This window comes from Monodelphis domestica, chromosome 5, assembly GCF_027887165.1.
Source record: "Monodelphis domestica isolate mMonDom1 chromosome 5, mMonDom1.pri, whole genome shotgun sequence".
Taxonomy (NCBI): Eukaryota; Metazoa; Chordata; class Mammalia; order Didelphimorphia; family Didelphidae; genus Monodelphis; species Monodelphis domestica.
Window position 1 is genome coordinate 284,514,782 of NC_077231.1, and position 18,652 is coordinate 284,533,433.

General features: G+C 41.3%; 1 protein-coding gene across 4 annotated transcripts in view; it reads right to left on the reverse strand.

The window, feature by feature from the left end:
- Positions 1 to 5,526: 5,526 nt before the first annotated feature.
- The window catches only part of TMEM108 (transmembrane protein 108), a 414,040-nt gene continuing 400,914 nt past the window's right edge, over positions 5,527 to 18,652 (reverse strand). For all 4 annotated transcript variants that reach the window (XM_056800233.1, XM_056800231.1, XM_056800232.1 and 1 more), the window contains 2 exons: positions 15,111 to 15,265; positions 5,527 to 8,044 (listed from right to left, as the gene is read on the reverse strand). In XM_056800233.1, coding sequence (XP_056656211.1) covers positions 7,922 to 8,044; positions 15,111 to 15,265 — 278 coding nt within the window. In that variant the 3' untranslated portion in view covers positions 5,527 to 7,921. The remainder of the gene's footprint in view (positions 8,045 to 15,110; positions 15,266 to 18,652) is intronic.

The window sequence follows — 18,652 nt, forward strand, 5'->3', positions numbered from 1 at the left end:
GACCCAGTGCTTAGTGGAGAGAAGGGACAGAAGGGAGGATCATGAATCTGGAGTGGGAAGGGCCCTCAGGAACCATTTTACAGGTAAGAAACTGAGACCAAAGGAAGTCAAATAACAAGCTCAAAGTTACCCAAATAATGAGCATCCGAGGAAAGACCTTGAACACAGGTCCCCTGATTCCAGTCAGTATTCTGTGTTACATGTTAATAGAACTGAAACTAGGCTAGGGTGACTAGAGTTTTGCCTCAGAGTCCCACAATTTAGAGGAGTGCTGATAGTTTTTTGGGCTTTCCATTTCAAAGATACCTTTTTCTTCTCCTTCTAGCTATTATTCAACACATAGACTAAGGAAAAAAAAAACATTTATTAAACACAGTGCCAAGTACTTTTAAAATATTCCTTCGTTTGATTTTTGCAACAACTCTGCAAGGTAAGTTCTATTATTGTTTCCATTTTGTAGCTGAGGAAACTGAGGCAGGAAACTATATTGACTAAATGTATTGATGAATTGTGAGGTTAGGTAGGGTGAGGGGGCTTCCTGGTATGAACATTCTGTGGATCCTGCCTTCTAGTTTTCTTCTCTCTAGTGTAATAGTGGGAGAGATAGAGGGGCTTTAAAATTGCTAGGACCAAGAAACCAGTTGCTGTTGGGGACTGAATCCTGGGTAGCACCTTTCTTCTTCTTCCACTAGGCTGGACAACTTTAATGGAGTCCTGACCTGACCAGAAGTTGAGTCAACCTCTAGGAACTTTCTTCTTTGACTTTGAAATCCTCCCTCCTATTACAAAACTTAGGGACAGTCTTCTGTAAACTAAAATATCTAATTTATATCTTGAAAAAGAAAGTTAGGGAGAGAGGGCATAGAGGCAAGAGATGGGAGTCCTTAATATCTTTTCCCTAGCAACTGTTGAAGGCTTTGTTCAAAAAGTCTCTTCAGAAAAATGGTTTGACTTTCCCGTAAGGGAAATATAGTTTGAGCAACTCTCCTCCCTCGCTCTTTTCAGAGTCTTTGGTAAGAGAGAGAGTAAGTGAGTGACCAGAAATCATCTCTGGCCAACAGAGATGAATTTTTGAATCTTCCATGGAATTCTCAATTCTCCCTTCCCCTGCTGGCTTCCTGTGAATGTTCCATCTGTCTCTCCTGGGTCCATCTTCTTGATATCTCAGATTTTCTTCTGCTTTTGGCCATTTCTCTTGATTACACTAGTTACTTACATTGTAATGCACCTCACAACTATTTTGGGGGTCCTCGTAGAACAAAGAAGCATCTGTATGGCTCAAACCTCTACAAACCACTCCAGTATCTTTGCCAAGAAAATACCATGGATATGGATGTGCTTTGGCTTATGGAGTCATGTAGAATCTCACACAACTAAATGACTGAAGAAGAAGAACAAAAAATCTCCTGCATGTGTCCCTATTCAGTTATTCAATATGGAGAGTCAGTGTTGTATGGTAGAAAGCAGGCTGGACCTGTTGTCAAGAGATCTGAGTTCAAATCCTCCCCAAGATACTTAATAGCTATATAATGATGAGCAAAAGATTTAATCTTTCTGAGCCTCACTTTTTGGATCTATAAAATGGGCATAATACCCTTGTAAGGGAAGTATTTGCTAAAACTTGAAGTTTTAGCTCATAGGACTAATTATAGGGTTGGAGGAGCCCTCATGAGCTTTATCCAGTCCAAATGCCTCATTTTACAGATTAGGAAACTAAGGCCAAGGGAAGTTTTGATTCTAGTCCAAGGTCACACAGGCTTCAAAGGTAGGATTTGAACTCAGGTTTAAATTTGGCTTCAGGGCCAGTTCTTCATGCACTGTGCCATCATGCTGATAATGAGCAGAGCCATAACTAGAGGGAAGGGGGATGGGAGAACTCTGAGTTTTGTTTCAGGGAACCAAAAATTATAGGAGCATTGACAAAACTACCCATTCTTCTGTAGCATAGAAACAACTAAGCTCACCAAATAACAAGAAAAATGGGAAACTCTCAGAAGGAGGCATCCTCCCCTCCCAGCAGTTTCAGGCAAGCTTCTAACCTAGCCTTATTCCCCTTGGAGTCTCCCAACATTCCCATGTCCAGGCTATACCATCTTCCCCTAAACTGAATTAAGGATGAACTTCATTCTGCTTGTTCTGGGTAGACAAATGACTATGGTGCTGAATGTGTTATTTGAGTATCAGAAGAAGGAATGTTGGGACTACCTTGTATGCATGGACCACCATGCTCAGAGTACCCTGGCTTTTTTTTTTTTAAGTTCCTCCAAGAACTTGAAAAAAAATCCAAGGAAATATACAGGAGTTCCAGTTTTATGAGGAAATGATTTTGAGAGTCTTTAAAGATCAACTCTTAAGGCTGGAGAGGGGAAGATGCCAAAGTCACAGGGAAAAGAAATCTAAGATCTAAAAAGAGAAAAATGACCCAGAAAGAATTCATAGTTACTGACTGTATGCCTGCTCACTCATCTTCCCACTTATACAATTTTAAAAAGCCATTACCTTTTGTCTTAGAACTCATACTAAGTAGAGGTTCTAAGGCAGAAGAGCGATAAGAGCTAGCCAATTGGGGTTAAATGATTTGCTCAGGGTCACACAGCCAGGAAATGTCTGAGGTCAGATTTGAACCCAGGTCTTCCCAACTCAAGGTCTGGCTCTCAATCCACTGAACTACCTACTTGTCCCCCATGTATACAATTAAAAAAAATTTTTTAAATGAGACAACCTATCCATTCCTGAGGCCTAGAGAAGATGATTCTGGGACCTCGAGGCCATCAAGCTTACCAAGATACTTTCTTGGGACAGTATTAGAACAAGGTCAGCACCAGGGTGTTTTGAAGCCATACCCTGCCCCTACTTCCTCTGATATTCCAAGGGCCATGGAGAATGGGGTAGATGAGACTTGGAAAAACTTTTATCAAGGCTGTGATATTCATACAGCTCTTTCTTGCTAACAAAGCACTGTCACCAAGGGAATTGTATCTTAACTTCAGAAAATTCAGTGAGGTAGGCAGGATTTACTAGCCTCATTATCCATATGGGAAAATGGAGGCTTTTGCCATAGCGAATAGAGCACTGGACTTGGAGTTGGAGGAGCCAGGGTTAAATCTTGTCTCAAAAAATACTAGCTGGGTGACCTTAGGAAAGTTGCCCAGTCTCTTTGCCTCAGTTTCCTCATCTGTAAGACAAAGGAGTAGGACTTGATGATAAATAAATTTACAATCTGGGGATGTATGAAGGTGTGTGCCAGATCCAGCCCCTTCCCACTCACAAAAGCCAATTATTTCCACCTCAGAATTGGGCAAACACTACATCTGGATTTAATCATTTGTTTTGGTGTTTGGTGAGGCTACAAGTGATGGAGAAAATGTTGATAATGCGGATTATACCTTAAAGTGTCTCCTGCATACATCCCCCCCACCCCCGGAAAGTCAGCTGTTAAACATCTTCCAACCTACACATTCCTGCCTATAACCATGTCAAGGTTAGAGACCAGGGGCACCTTCCTCTATGGCATATTGCCTCTTACTCCCTAGGACAATTGTGGGAGAGGCTGATAAAGATGAAGTAATTGGCCAAGTTTACCAAAAAAGAGATAAAACCATGATCTTATAAACTACTCACCAAGCAACTCATTCATCATTCTTTGCTGCTAATAAGCAATCATCTGAGGTTCTGTTTCTCAGGCTGACAAAAGAATGTCTAAAAATCTACCTTTTGGTTTTCCATGAACAGTGATAGCCTGGAGTATAGGATGACAGACATTTTAATCAATACTGATGTTGTTTATGAGAACTAGCATAGTATAGTGGACAGAAGGTTAGTTTTGGAGCTAGGAAGACCAGGGTTCAAATCTTCTCCCTGAAACATACTGGCTGTGTGAGTGTAGACAGATCACTTATCTCTCAGTGACCAAGGTTAAGCCTTTAATTTAGTCATTTTTCAGCTGTGTCTGACTCTTCATGACTCCATTTGGAGTTTTCTTGGCAAAGATACTGGAGTGGTTTGTCATTTCTTTCTCCAGCTCATTTTTCAGGTGAGGAAACTGAGGCAAACAGGGTGAAATGACTTGCCAATGGTCACATAGCTAATAAGGTCAGATTTGAAATCAGGAAGAGTAGTCTTGCTGACTCCAGGCCTGGCACTCTATCTATTGTGTCACCTAACTGCCCTGACTGCACCTAACCCTAACTAGGCTAAGACTAGAAGTTAAGAAGATACACCAGTCCTCACCGATAGTGGGAGTTAGCTCTATAGATGAAATGCCATCCTTATTAGATATTACATCACTTCATGTGCATTCTGGTCCAGCCAATCTAGCCTTCTTACGTGTTCTCATCCATGACACCCCATCTTCTATCTCTATACTTTTTTCTTCCATGTCTAGAATGTTCTTGCCTTTCACAGCTCTTCTTAGATATCCTGATCTTCATAAAATATAGCTCAAGTGCCACCTTCTACATGTATCTTTTCCTGATCCACTCCCATCCCCCAGCTGATGGTGCTTTCTCCTCTCATTGCCCCTCCCCCCCAATTGCTTTGTATCTATTATTATATATAGCTATATATGAACACGGGAGCTCAGCTGGTTAGAATGTAAGCTTCTTGGTGGCAGGGACTTTTGTGCTTGTATCTCCAGCACCAAGGACAGCTCCTGGTTTTGAAAGCTCCCAATACATGTTTGTTGATTGATTTGAGTCAGACCTTCTAAAAACATTATTCTGAGTAGCTTTTTGAGTAGTTGAGGCAGACATGGCCTTGAGAACACTAACTTGATGCCATCTTCAGGGTCATACTGAGTAGCATGGTGTAACTGAGTTATCATGAAGGATTTCAGGTACTCCTGATAACTAGCCTTTCCTTTGATATCTTTTGAGATAGACCTGAATTCTCCTGAATTCTGAACCAATTTAGGTGCCTCCAGCATATTTAGTTAGGATCCACGATAATTTTGTTATTGCAGAATCAACTACTTTCAGGCCTGGAGTGAAATGCTTCCCCTCTATAGGTAGCTGAACATCTTTAAAAAACAAACAAACAAACAATGTCCACCTTTTATCTTAGAATCAATACTAGGTATGGGTTCCAAGGCAGAGGAGTGGTAAGAGCTAGACAAAGGGAGTTAAACGACTTGCCCAGGGTTCACATAGCTAGGAAGTGTCTGAGGTCAAACTTGAATACAGAACCTCCCCTTTCTAGGCCTGGCTTTCAATCCAACTGAATCACTTAGCTGCTCTCTGTAGCTGAAACTTCTTAAGGCCCCATTGTATTTCTGTCAAAATGATCAAATTTTAACAACACAAACTTAGCCCACCCACAGTCCTATCAATCTTAAACTCAATTTGAAATCCAGCAAGCACAGATTGTTAGAGTGGGATGGGACCTTTGAGGGCATCTAGTCCAACTTTTGACCCCAAATAGAAATATTCCTCCTTTGGCATCCCTGGCAACCCTGTTGGACCATTGGCATGATGCTGATTTTAACTTATGACATGAGTTATTTAAAAACAAAGAGAAAGGCAAAAGGTGTTAGGAACTTAAGCCTCTGGCTAATAAAATACATTTATTTGTATATACATGGTAGCTGAATATTATAGATCAAGAAAAATAGGTTATACGTTCATATATATATAACATATGCATCTTTGATTACATATATTATATATAGATTTGCTTTACATATGTATCTCTATATATATACACACATTGGTATGCTAAGCACAGTAGGCTAACATAAATGCTCTGTTTAGGTTAAAAACAAGAAACAAAACACAACAACAGTAGAGACAGGTAATAATGGTTCCCTAAGCCACAGTGCCCCTAGTGGATAAGGTAAAGTCTGTAGAGTAGAGGCAACAAAGAAACTCACACAGGTAGGCTCATACAACAGCAAAGACACACACACCAAGGGCCATTTTTTCTTCAAAGGAAACAGGAGAGGAAAGAGAAAATAAATCATGATACAAAGCCTAATGCAATGACACAAACAGATGTTGAATTCCCTCACCAAATTGCTAATACACTTATATTTAAAATATATTCTAATTCTATTTAAAAAATCATTTATCAAATGATAAACTCCAATCCAGTGATTGAATTTCTTTAATAGAATCTTCCCCCACCCAAAAGCTTCACTTAATTTAAACTCAAAGAAAATCTTCTGGGTCACAGAATCTTAAAGCTGAGAGGGATCTTGGAGTCCTCTCTTGTCTAGCCATATACCCATTGTTTGTTAGAAGGTCAAAATACCACTTCCTAATGATCTAGATGATTAGCAAAGGAAAGGAAAGCCAGTTCTCCTTAGGAGCCCTTGTCAAGTCACTGATTGCCTGATAGCTATGTGGAGAATTGTGGTGGTGGGATCTCACCAGCAGCTAACATTGTCCAAGGTTCTAGATGGAAAAGAACCTGGGATTCCTGGGAAAAACTAGGAAGGATAGTGACTTGGGCTTGTGGTGGCTCATTCTGAAGTGTGTAGTAGAAATTTACTTGACATTTTTCTCCTAAATGATTTGCTTTGGAAATTTGATTCTTTTTAGGATTCTAGGAGGAGGAAGGATTATAAGAGTAGTCATGTGCCAATATTTGCCTTTTTAATGATTAAAAAAAGTCTACACAATATTTGAATACCAACCATGACTCAAATATTCTTTTGGGGACAGCAAGTGACTTTCCCTTCTTCAAAGTTGGACTGCAACACTAAAATAATTTTCCTCCCAACTAAAAGTTACTAATGGGAGAAGTAGCTAAAAGATAAAATGTTTTTATGTCCACCAAAAATCATTTCCATCACACTGTTCTATGGCATTTGGTATTGTCACAGAATTTATGGCTGAAAGAGCCCTTGATGCAAACTAATGTAAATCTCTTATTTTATAGATGGGGAAGACTGAGACCCAGAGAGATTAAGTAACTTATCCAGGGTTGCAGGCATTAAGTGGAAGAATTGAACTTGAATCCAGGTCTTTGGGTTCCAAACCTACTTTTCCCCCATTATGGCATATTCTGTCATGTGATTTGTCTTGTGAATTTCTTATAAGCTGAATTGACCTGAAGAGATCCATTTATACTTCCTTGATCAGATTCCAAGAGTTTAGATGGAATTTTGCTTAATTGCCAATGGGAGCTACTTGAGTTACAGAGTGGTCTGGACAGCTAGCTGCCCTTGAGGAATAGCTCTGAGTTGGTTACTGGGAGGCAGCCCAATGTAGTATAAAGGGAATTGGATCTAATGGTCAGAGGTCCTGGGTTCTAGCTCTGCCAATGACTATAAGACCTTGGGTAAATCATTCACTGACTCTGGGCCTCAGGACCCTCATCTATAAAGTGACAGAGTTGGGACTGCTAACTTCTAGGGTCCATTTTTGTTCAAATTTTATGACCCGAGGGCCTTTCTCACCTCCCTCCACCTCCAGCTTTGTGAATCTGGTCACCCTTTCTACCCAAATGGCCTCGATTCCTTCTCTGGGGCATGGGAGGAACATTAGGAGAAATGGGAACAGGTTCAGATTAGCGTGGTTGGCTTCTATGGACAAAACTGAGGCAATACAGTTGGCTATAGTCGGAGTGTGGCTAAATCAGACCCAGGCTGAAGACCCCGCTGGAGGCTGGGGACAACTTACATGACTTGGGGTCTCGTGAGAATTATTTCCATCACGTAACCCTGCAGACAGATATCAAGAGAAGCAATCGGCATGACCATTTTGCTTAGAAATACCTTTATTTTATAAAGCCACAGGTCATTCTGAAAAGTTTGCTTTCCAACCACACTTATAAAAAAGATGTTGACAATTCTTAGGAAAAAAAGCTGAAAATGTTTCTCATTAAGTCATAGTTACACAAAGGTTATATTTATAATATATATATGTATTTATAATTTAGAGACAGAAAGCCCAGAATTGTAGCGCGAGCAGGATGGTGCAGGTTAGATCTCAGACACTTGGTCGTTTCCTACAAACAGTGTTTCTTGACAGAAGGGGTTTACAAGTACCATCCCACTGCCTCTGTAATCTCCATTGGCTGGAGAGCGGGGCTCCGAGAGCTGGTCCTACAGGAAAAAATGAGAGGAAAGGGCATGAGAGGCATCGCAGCAGAGTAGTCAGAAATCAGCAGACTTGAGTCAGGAAGCCCTGGATTCAAATCCACTCCCAGGAACTAATCATATCTGGTCTTCAACTCTGGCATAAGCTATGGGCAATTAAAGACTTAGAGCTGGCAGGAGAGAACCCTGGAACTATTACTCGGTCTTTGGACAAGTAGATGATGGTAGGGAGTTACTGCTGAGCTTCCCCAACAGGGAGGTGACATTTAAAAAATATTCTGAAGTTTCATATTCTTTTTGCTTGTCATTGTCACCATTATCATCACAATTCAACAGTCATCTATTCAGCCTTCTATGTGTAAGGTACTATGCTAAGTGGAGGCATACATACAATGATCAAGTATGATTAGCAGTGTTGTCCCCATAATGCAAAGGTAGAACCCCTATTTGTAGTTTTAAACCTTGACATTCTCTCTCGATATTAATACTATGCATTAGTTCCAAGGCAGAAGAGCAGTAAGGGCCAGGCAATGGGAGTTAAGTGACTTGTCCAAAGTCACATAGCTGAGGTCATATTTGAACTTCAGTTCTCCTGTCTCCAGGCCTGGCTCTCCATCCACTGAGCAACCCAGCTGCTCCAATCTCCTATATTAATGGTGTTCTTTTCCTAATGCCAAAGTGGTGATATATGTGTTTAATAATGGAGTGAGGAGAAAAGAAAGAGAAGAAGAAAAGAAGAGGAACAGGACTACAGCAGGAAAGAGGAGGGAAGAAGGAGAGAAGGGGAGAGAGAGGGAAGGAAAGGGGAAGGATAAGAACAGGATAGAGGATGAATGAGAGAGAAATGAGGACTGCTTGTTTATTTTCAAAGAATAAATCAACTTTCCCCAAAGATCTGTTTTGGAAATAGGGGAAGAGAAAGGTGAATCTGGGGCTCTGGTATTCTGGGAAAGAATATGTTTTCCCCCACCCCATCTTTTGAATGTGAACACTGAGTTCTTCCCCCTTAATCCCACCCCCAGCCACTGCTCAGTAGGGAGGAGCTATCCAGGACCTAGAAGCTTGTGAATGGGTTAGTCCTATAAAGGTATGGTAAAGTGAATATTCCCCAAAGCACCCCACATAGGGAGGGAAGCAGGGAGAGGCAGACAGGAAGAGAGGAAATGTATGCCAAATTCCAAGTGATTTCAGGCAGTATGATTTTCCACACTGGTTCCTCTATTCATTTTTTTTTCCTCAATTCCCTTCTGGTAGAGGATGGAGAGCTCGGAGCTGGGAGGTTCATCAAAATACAGGAGAGTAAGCTACCAATTTTAAATGCCACTATGAAAACTGTTTTGGAGAAGCTTTTGGCAAGCCATAAAATTGGCAGCTTAAATGGGGAAGGGTGAGTGAATAATTCTGAGTACAAAGTGGATCTGCGTAAAAACAAATTTAAGGGGCATATTGGTGTAACTGTAAGCAGCACCTGTAAAAGTAGGCTGCACCTTTAAAATGAGAGCTTCTGGAAAGAAGAGAAATATATGTTTACACTGAAAAAGAACAGTCCTTTGAGGCCAGGCAGGTTTTGTACAAATCAGTGGCCTGTATTTTGGGCCAGCAAAATGTGTTTGTGTGTGCATGTGTGTGTGTTTGTGTGTTTAGCTCATGATAATCTTCATGTGGTTCATCCACATATCACAGAATCCCAGAGATGGATGGGACCTTAAGGGTCATGTGGTCCAACCCTTACCAGAACGTGACAGTATTCTTGATAAGTGGTCATTAAGTCTTTGCTTAAAGATCTCTAGTGAGGGGGACTCTTCTGTTTACAGAGGTAAAATGGCCCACTTTTGGATAGCTCTAATTATTTGGAAGTTCTTTTTTTCATCAAGCCTTAGTGCTTAGTGCCTCTGGATTAGATGAAGAATTTCCACCTGATTAAGTTCATGAGCATGCCTTTCCCCTTATCGGTCCTGGATATGCAGGCATACTTCTTCCTCCATGGGGATGGCCATACCCATTGGCATTTTGTTAAGAGGACAAAGACACCTGATTAGTTTCTAATGGATGGAATCCCAATTAATGTCCCGTGGTTGGGAGGCCCCCAAGACTAATATAGTGCTTAGGTCTCTTGGGAGGATAGATTCTTGTGGAAGGATACCCCCTTTGCCCATCTTATAAAGGTGAATTAGCAGACTTGCTCAACTCTTCTGCCATCTTTTTCTTTGCATCTTTCTCCTGCAGAATTGAGATGATGGAGTAGAAGGGAAGTTAATGGTGACTTATGACACAAGCATGTGGTAAGCATTATGTACTTGTCTAGTTGGTCCAAGTGGGCAGTTCCTGAACCTTAAATCCCTGGCCACTTTCTGCTTAGTTCCTCTTTGAAGCACATCAGAGACCAGAGATCTCTGGTGGACTTTGCCAGGTCAGAAGATAGCAGCAGTCAGAATAATGATAGAATTCTTGTAGAAAAACATGGCACCAACAGATATTTACTTGTACATCTGACTAGAGAAGGGAATTTATGAACAACGTTCATGGACTCCAACTTCTTGTGTAAGGAAGTGGGGAGGGATACAATTTCCTAGGCAGTGTGATCCTGGAAGTTAGCCTTCTAGAAGGGAAAAGATGTCTTTGCCAGTACTTGCCTTGGGAGTTGTGAATAACCCTACATTTTGGGATTGTACCTCTTATAGAAAGAAAAGGATTTCTTTAGCAAGCAATCCCCCTGAGGAAAGAGGAGGATCTCCAATGCATCCCCTGTAACTGGAAAGTAGAATCATGATATAAGAGGCAGGGACAGGCAAGAAATAAGGACCTTGCCACCCCAAGATATTATGGCAAGTATAGGTCCCCAGAAGAATGCCTGTGGATCAGTTCGAAATATTTCCATCCCACAAGATGGAGAGAAGAGTGCCTAAACCACAGTGTGGCATACAAACCTGATAGGGTTGTGTAGGACCCTGAAGGATGGGGCTTGGTGACCTAGAGATTCACTAGTGTGTGGGAGACTTGTTTGGATGGCACTCTTGAAATTTAGTTTTTATTGAGAACTACTGTGAGGGAACTTTTGTTTTCTTTATCTGTTTATGGGTCCTTGATAGTCCTTTGCATTTTCTGAAAAAATTTCTGGGGTAAAATAAGGGCTATCCAATATCTAATGTGCATTATAGGGAGTTGGGAACTCTTGTTATATATCGAATTCCTGTGAGATTTCCAAGGTAAAACCTTGGGTGAAGACAGCATGAGTTCTTTTAAGAAAAGGTACCTTTTGAGGATCATCCCCAAGATTGGATCTAGTCTGCAAGCTTAGGGGGATCCTGTACCATGAGTTATCCCTACTTGCAACTTCTACCCAATTTTAATGCCTTTGTTCTATTGAATATTTCCAGTTTTTCCTGTAGACAGTTTACTTGCATATAGTTGCTTTCATGTTGTCTCCTCCATTAGACTATGAGCAACTTGAGTGCAAGGATTGTCTTTTCCCTTTCTTTGTATTCACAGTGTTCAGTATGGTGCCCGACACATAGTAGGTGCTTCATAAATATTTGTTGACTGAATGATGTTGGTTTAGTCCTCTGGAACCAAGCAGAATAAGAGTAATTCTTTTTCCCCCTCATGTCAGCCTTTCAAATAGTTGAAAGCACACGTTCACCTTTGTCACCTTCCCTTTGACTTTTCCCTTTTCCCAGAGCTAACCATCTCAAGTGCTAATTCATCATGTCTGGTCAAGGACATTCATTCTCTTGGTTGCCTCCCTCTTGACCCTCTCCAGTTGTTGATTTCCTTATAAAGTGCAGTGGCCAAGACCTGGAGACAGGAGGTCCTGGGTTCAAATTTTGTCTTAGATACTTCTTAGATGCCCTGGGCACTTAACCTTAGTTCCCTGGCACTTACCATTCTTCTGTGTTGGAACCAGTACTTAGTATTGATTCTAAGATGGAAGGTAAGGGTTTTAAATCAAATAAAAAACAGTGGCCAGAAGTGGAGCCAGGACTTTAGATGTGCTTTGCTCAGGACTGAGAAGAGCTATGCCATCATTTTTAGCCCTGGATGCTATGGATCTCTTTTAAAAATTCTTTTTTTTTTAACTTTTGACTTCCATCTTAGAATAGATACTATATATTTGTTCCAAGGCAAAAGAGTGATAAGGGGTAGCCAATGGGGGTTAAGTGGCTTGCTCAGGATCTAAGAAGTGTCTGAGGTCAGATTTGAATCCAAGACCTCCTGTCTCTAGTCCTGGCATCTCCATAGCCACCTAGCTTCCCCCCTCTGTAGCTTTCTTAATGTGGCCAAAAGATGCATTCCTTTTTAATAATAGATGGTAATTTCACCCTAGTTTTTTGACAGGATTATTTTTACATAGAATTACATATGATTTAAAATATATTTTATAAAAAATATAAATCTGCTGGGAGGTAGGGCATAGATCTGTGGGAAATACTTAGGGGAAGTCATCTCTTATTCTTACAGCCAGTTCTTTCCACTGCATTTTCCTTCAATGGTGTAGGATGAAGCACACAAACAATTCCATCAGGATTCTTCAATGATTTGCCTACTCATTTCCTGGTTATATTGTGGCCTTGGGTTTGCTGTGTAGCATGCTGGGTAAACGAGGTTTTTAAGGATTGGTAATGACCCGTCCAGAGCACAGAAGTGATCCTAATGATCTCTTGGGGTCCCTTCCAAGGACCCTTTTTCTTTGACCCCTAGATTTCAGTACAGGCATACCCTATTTTATTATGCTGTATTTTATTACAATTTAGACATTTCAATTTTTTTTTTTTACAAATTGAAGGTGGGTGGCAAGTCTATGGGCACCATTTTTGCAACAGCATGTGCTCACATCACATCTCTGTGTAACATTTTGGCAATCCTTGTAAAATTTCTAACTTTTTCATTATTATTATAACTGCTATAGTGACCTGTGATCAGTGATCTTTGATGTTACTATAATAATTGTTTTGGGGTGCTACAAACGCCTGCTATATAAGACAGCAAACAACCAATAAAGAGGATGTGCGATCTTGTTGCTCCACCAACTGGCCCATTTCCCTCTCCTCAAGCCCCCTTATTCTCTGAGCCACAACGGTATTGAAATCAGGCCAATTAACCCACAATGTCCCCTAAATATTCAAGAGAGAGGAAGATTCAATCATTGTGGCAAAGTTCCTTGCTTATTTTAGTAAACTGCCACAGCTACCCCAGCCTTCGGCAACCATGGCCACCAAGGGAAGGCCTCTACCAGCAAAAAGGTTACAATTCAGTGAAGGCCAAAGTGATGTTTAGTATTTTTTAGCAATACAGTAATTTTAAATTAAGGTGTGTACTTTGCTTTTTGTAGAAATAATACACTTAATAGACTACAGTATAGTGTAAACATAACTTTTACATGTATGGGAAACAAAAAATTCATGTGGTGCTCTTTATTGTGATAGTCACCTTATTGCAGTGGTCTGGAACTGAACACCTTAATATCACTGAGGTGCACCTGTGCTTCCAGGCTGTGGGATGTCAGTGGCATAGTAGCCCCTCTGCCAATGCTTAATGCAAACTCTCTATGCCTTTGTAGCTTCTTTGAATTGTTATGGTAAAAAAACCCAAAATTTCATTACCAAATGGCCAACCTTATGGTGATGAACTGTTTTGAACTTAGCTAGGCTGCCCCTCCAATGACAGCAAGCCTCTTACTTGGCCATCTTTACATCCTTCTCTTTCTTCCTCCTTTTTCTTTCTCTTCCTTCCTTCTTCCCTTATTTCCTTTCTCTTTCTTTCTCTTCTTTCTCTTCTTTCTTTCTTTCTTTCTTTCTTTCTTTCTTTCTTTCTTTCTTTCTTTCTTTCTTTCTTTCTTTCTTTCTTTCTTTCTTCTTTCTTTCTTTCTTTCTTTCTTTCTTTCTTTCTTTCTTTCTTTCTTTCTTTCTTTCTTTCTTTCTTTCTTTCTTTCTTTCTTTCTTTCTTTCTTTCTTTCTTTCTTTCTTTCTTTCTTTCTTTCTTTCTTTCTTTCTTTCTTTCTTTCTTTCTTTCTTTTCTTCCTCCCTCCCTCCCTCCCTCCCTCCCTCCCTTCCTTCCTTCCTTCCTTCCCTCCCTCCCCTCTCTATCTCTCTATTCTCCCTCCCTCCCTCCCTCCCTTCCTCCCTCCCTCCCTCCCTCCCTCCCTCCCTCCCTTCCTTCCTTCCTTCCTTCCTTCCTTCCTTCCTTCCTTCCTTCCTTCCTTCCTTCCTTCCTTCCTTCCTTCCTTCCTTCCTTCCTTCCTTCCTTCCAGACAGTGATCCTTGAAATCAGATTGATCCAGTCGAAAGAACATTGCTTTGAATTCAAAAGACCTACTTACTAACTGGACAAGTTAGTTGCTCAATCTCTCTTGGCCACAGTTTTCTCATCTCTAAATAAAAGGGTGAGACTAGATGCTCTGTCATGATCCTTTCAGCTTGAAGATATTGAGCCTATTGGTTATGATGGTTTAGATCTCTGACAGATCATCATTATAGAGAACTCCTGAGGAGGAACCTCCAATTCTTAATGTTCTACAACTTTAGGAGTTTGAAAGACTTGTACTTTAGAGGTGGTACTTTGCCCAAGATTTCCCAGCCAATATGTGTCAGAGTCCTGACTTGAACTCAGGTCTTCTAAATCTACATTTAGTGCTCTTTACACAGTACCACAGTTGAACTAAGGCTAGAGGGACTGAATGACTTGCCCAGTGTCACATGGGTAGTATGTGACAGAGCCTAGAATCAAACCCAGGACCCTTCACTCTTGATCCAGCACTACTGTTACCGTACCCATCCCTGTTTTCATGTTTTACAAAGAAATCTTACTGTCACTGCCCAGCTGATTCCCACTTACTCTCTTTCTTCTATAGTATCTTCTCTTGTAACAATGGAGTTGAATTAAGAAAAAAGAACCAACATGTTGGCCATGCCTGACCATGTGACTCAAAACCTTCTAACTTGAACAAGATGACTCCTGCTTGCTTACAGGCTGTCCTGACCTTCAAGAACTCTCCATGCCATGATTAGCATTAGAGGAGGACCAGAGTCCCTCCTGAGACTGGCCCTGACTCACCAGGCCCCCAGATGGACCCTACCTCGGAAGTTTCCAGAGACTGGATCTCTCTGGGCAGCTCCACAGCATGCCTGTTGAAGTAGTCCATGGTGATAGCATTGTTCCAATAACTCAGGTTGTTTTCTGGGTTTGATGTTTTCTTCTTCCTCCTCATGCAACACACTGTCAGCAAGACCGCTATAGAGAGACAGAGAGAGGCAGAAAGCAGGAATCTGGTCACTGTTAGAACTCATCGGGGGCAGCCAGAGCCCTGCCTCAAATACGAGCTGTGTGACGTCCAGCAAATCCCTTCACCTGCTTCGACCTCCATTTCCTCATTTGAAAATGAGAAAATTAGACTTGGTGGCCACTAAAGCTCCTTCTAACTCTTTGACTCCTGGTAGAGTATTTTCTGTGACTCTTGTATGTAGCCTGGAAGCTAAGGGATGAGGGAAACTCCAATGTGAGCCCAACAGAGATGATCTTGCTCAGTGATGAGCACCTGTGCCCTTCCATGATATCAACCATCTGCCAATAATAATTAACCAAGGCTCATCAAGGTATTATAAAGTAGGGCAAGTTGTCTGGAATAGAGTGAGAGTGCAACCCGGCTATTTCCGCTGGAAATATATAGCTTAGGGTTGCTGAAGAAGAAGGAGGTCTGTGTGTGGCATGTTCCTCCTTCCTCCCTCGAACAAATCTTATTTAGGTCTACTAGAGAAACTCGGTATAGATAATGTTGTTCCTTAGGCTGGAAAGATGAACCAAATTGTTTGCTGAACTGGGGGCACATTCTTATTTGTATTCCTGCCCTCACTCTTCCCTAGGGGCAGGTATGGATCAGAAAAGCATGGAGACCTCACCCCTGTGGTCTGAACTACACTGGCAGTATCCTCTGAGTCCAAGAGGTCTGGGGGATGCTCAGAGGGAAAGAAGGTCCTAGGGACCCACAAGAAGTCCTTCGCAGAATTGGTGAGCTCTAAATAAACTTCTCTAGGGACTTTTTGATAGGAAACATCTGAACACGTGGGGTGGAGTGGTTGCTTGGAAATAACATACCTCTGGAATTTACTAGGCTGCCAAAAATTGGGGTGAACTATTTCAAGGCAGATAGATGAGTAGATGATGCTCAGCTAAAGAGGGAAGGAGGACAAAGCACTTCTGGTAGTTTGTAACAAAAAGGCTTACAAGCATGTGAAAAATAGAGTCAGAGGACCTGGGTTTGAATTCTGATTTGCTACTTATTAACTGTGCAATATTGGGTTAGTCACTCTCTGGGCCTTGGTTTCCTCAACTAAAAAATGAAGGGGTTGGGGGCAACTAGGTGGTTCAGTGAATGGAGAGCCAGGCCTGGAGATGGAAGGTCCTGGGTTCAAATTTGACATTTCCTAGCTGTGTGATCCTGGGCAAGTCACTTGATTTCCATTGCCTAGCCTTTGCCACTCTTCTGCCTCACAGAATTGATTCTAAGATGGAAGGGAAGGGTTATAAAAAGTACAGCTGGCTCCTTCTCAACTCTGGGCTTATAAAAGATGCAGGGACCCCCATGATGACTAAATAGTTCAGGCAATTTGGGCTGGCAAAGCACAGATCATAAATTGAGAGTTGGGAAGAGTTCACTGGAAAGTGGGAAAGAAAGTCCTTTTCCCAGCACCAGCTAAAATTGTCAGAATTACGGCGTGGCAGAGAGGGAAACAAGGAGAGGTGTCAGAGGCATTTCAGATGTTATGGCAAACAAACTATGTATTTACCCCAAATCTCATTTCCTGTTCCAGCTAATGCTCCCACTTCAGAGAAATGATGGCTTTCACAATGGCAGAAAGCCCATTAATGGTACACATTTGCACCGTTTACATTTTACTCAGAGGCAGGAGATGAAGGGTGAGACTGTATTCCATGGACCTTCCTCTTTGAGAAAAACAAAATCCAGAACCTTAGAATGGATCCCTTCAATGTGCAGAGATGGCTATTCAGGGCCAGAGATTTGAGGCTCAGAGACTTGTCCCAGGTCACACATCACAATGCTGTAACTGGAATTGGACCCAGTTTTCCCGATTCCCAGTCCAGAGTCCCGTAAGACTACCTAGGTCTAAGTCCTAGCTTTGACATTTACTGACTGTGGGCAAGTCTCTTAATGCTCCAAGCCTCAAGTTTCTGAGCTTGTCCAAGGTCACTATGAAATAATTAGAAGTAGACTCAGGTTTCCTGATTCCCAGTTCAGGGTCCCAGATTCAGGATGGAAAGCCCTGAGTTTGGAGACAGAAGATCTAGCCAGGTCTAAGTCCTAGCTTTGACATTTGCTGGCTGTGGGCAAATCTCTTCATCTTTCAAGCCTCCGTTTTCTCATCTATAAAATGGAGATAAAGAAACATTTGCATTATCTATCTCATAGGGCTGTTGTGAGGATCATATGACATTATGTCCTCTTTAAAATGGAAAGGGATAAATAATAATAATAAGCATTTGTAAAGGTTTGCAAAATGCTTTATGAAATTCTTATTTGATTCACACAACAATCCTAGGAGGGAGGTGCTACTGTTATCTTTAATTTACAGATGAGGAAACTGAGGTAAACCTAAGTGCCCAAGTTCATATTGCTAGTATATGTTAGAAGATGCATTTGAACTTGAATCTGCAGGATTTCAGGCTGAACACTCAATTCTGCCATTTATTATGCCTAGCTATTAGTTATTATTTCATTTATCCTCATATATCTTCCAACCAGGATGACAATAATAACTCATAAATCACAGAATCATTGATTTAGAACTGAAAGGGGACTTAAAGGTCCTCTTGGCTGACACCATCATTTTCCAGATGAGGAAACTGAAGCCTTGTTAAATCCTACTTTAAGATGTACAAATCTCTTTCCCAATAACCCCTGGGGCATGCTAAAAATACAAGGATTATTCTCCTCATTATACCGATGAAGAACCATAAGATTCAGTGGGCAGGTGATTATTCCCCAGTTACTTGCACAGGCGAGTTCATATTAGAGCTGGGATTCAACCCAAGTCTTCTCTCAAAGACCAGTTCTCTTTCCAGCACACCACATGAGGTAATCAAGTCAATAATCATTTATGAAGGGCCCATCATGTGCTAGGCACTGTGCTAAATGACGGGGATACAAAGAAAGCAAAAGAACAAAAACCTCAAGCCAAAAACCAGTCCATGTGTGCAAGCTCAAATATATCTCTTTTTCATTTCCCCTGCCACTATTATTGTTCAGATTTTACTATTTTTAACCTGAACTAGTAGAATGGTCTACTACTTAATCTCTTATGATTGATGATGACGGATGAAGAGCTGACTTTGGAACCAAGAAAGACTAAGTTCAAGTCCTGCCTTTGCCATAGATTGCATGAGTTGACTCTAAAGCATTTGTTGGACCTCTCTGCATTCTCAGCCATGTTCTAAATGGCAGAGCCAGTGCTGAGCCCTCGAAGCTCCCTACTCCAGTGAAATCGCAGGTTCAGTCCCTAGTCTCATTGAAAAAAAAAAGCAATCTTCAATGGCTCTCTATTACTCAATGAATCAAATTGAAACTCCTTTCTCTGGCATTCAAGATCACCAGAATCTGGTCCA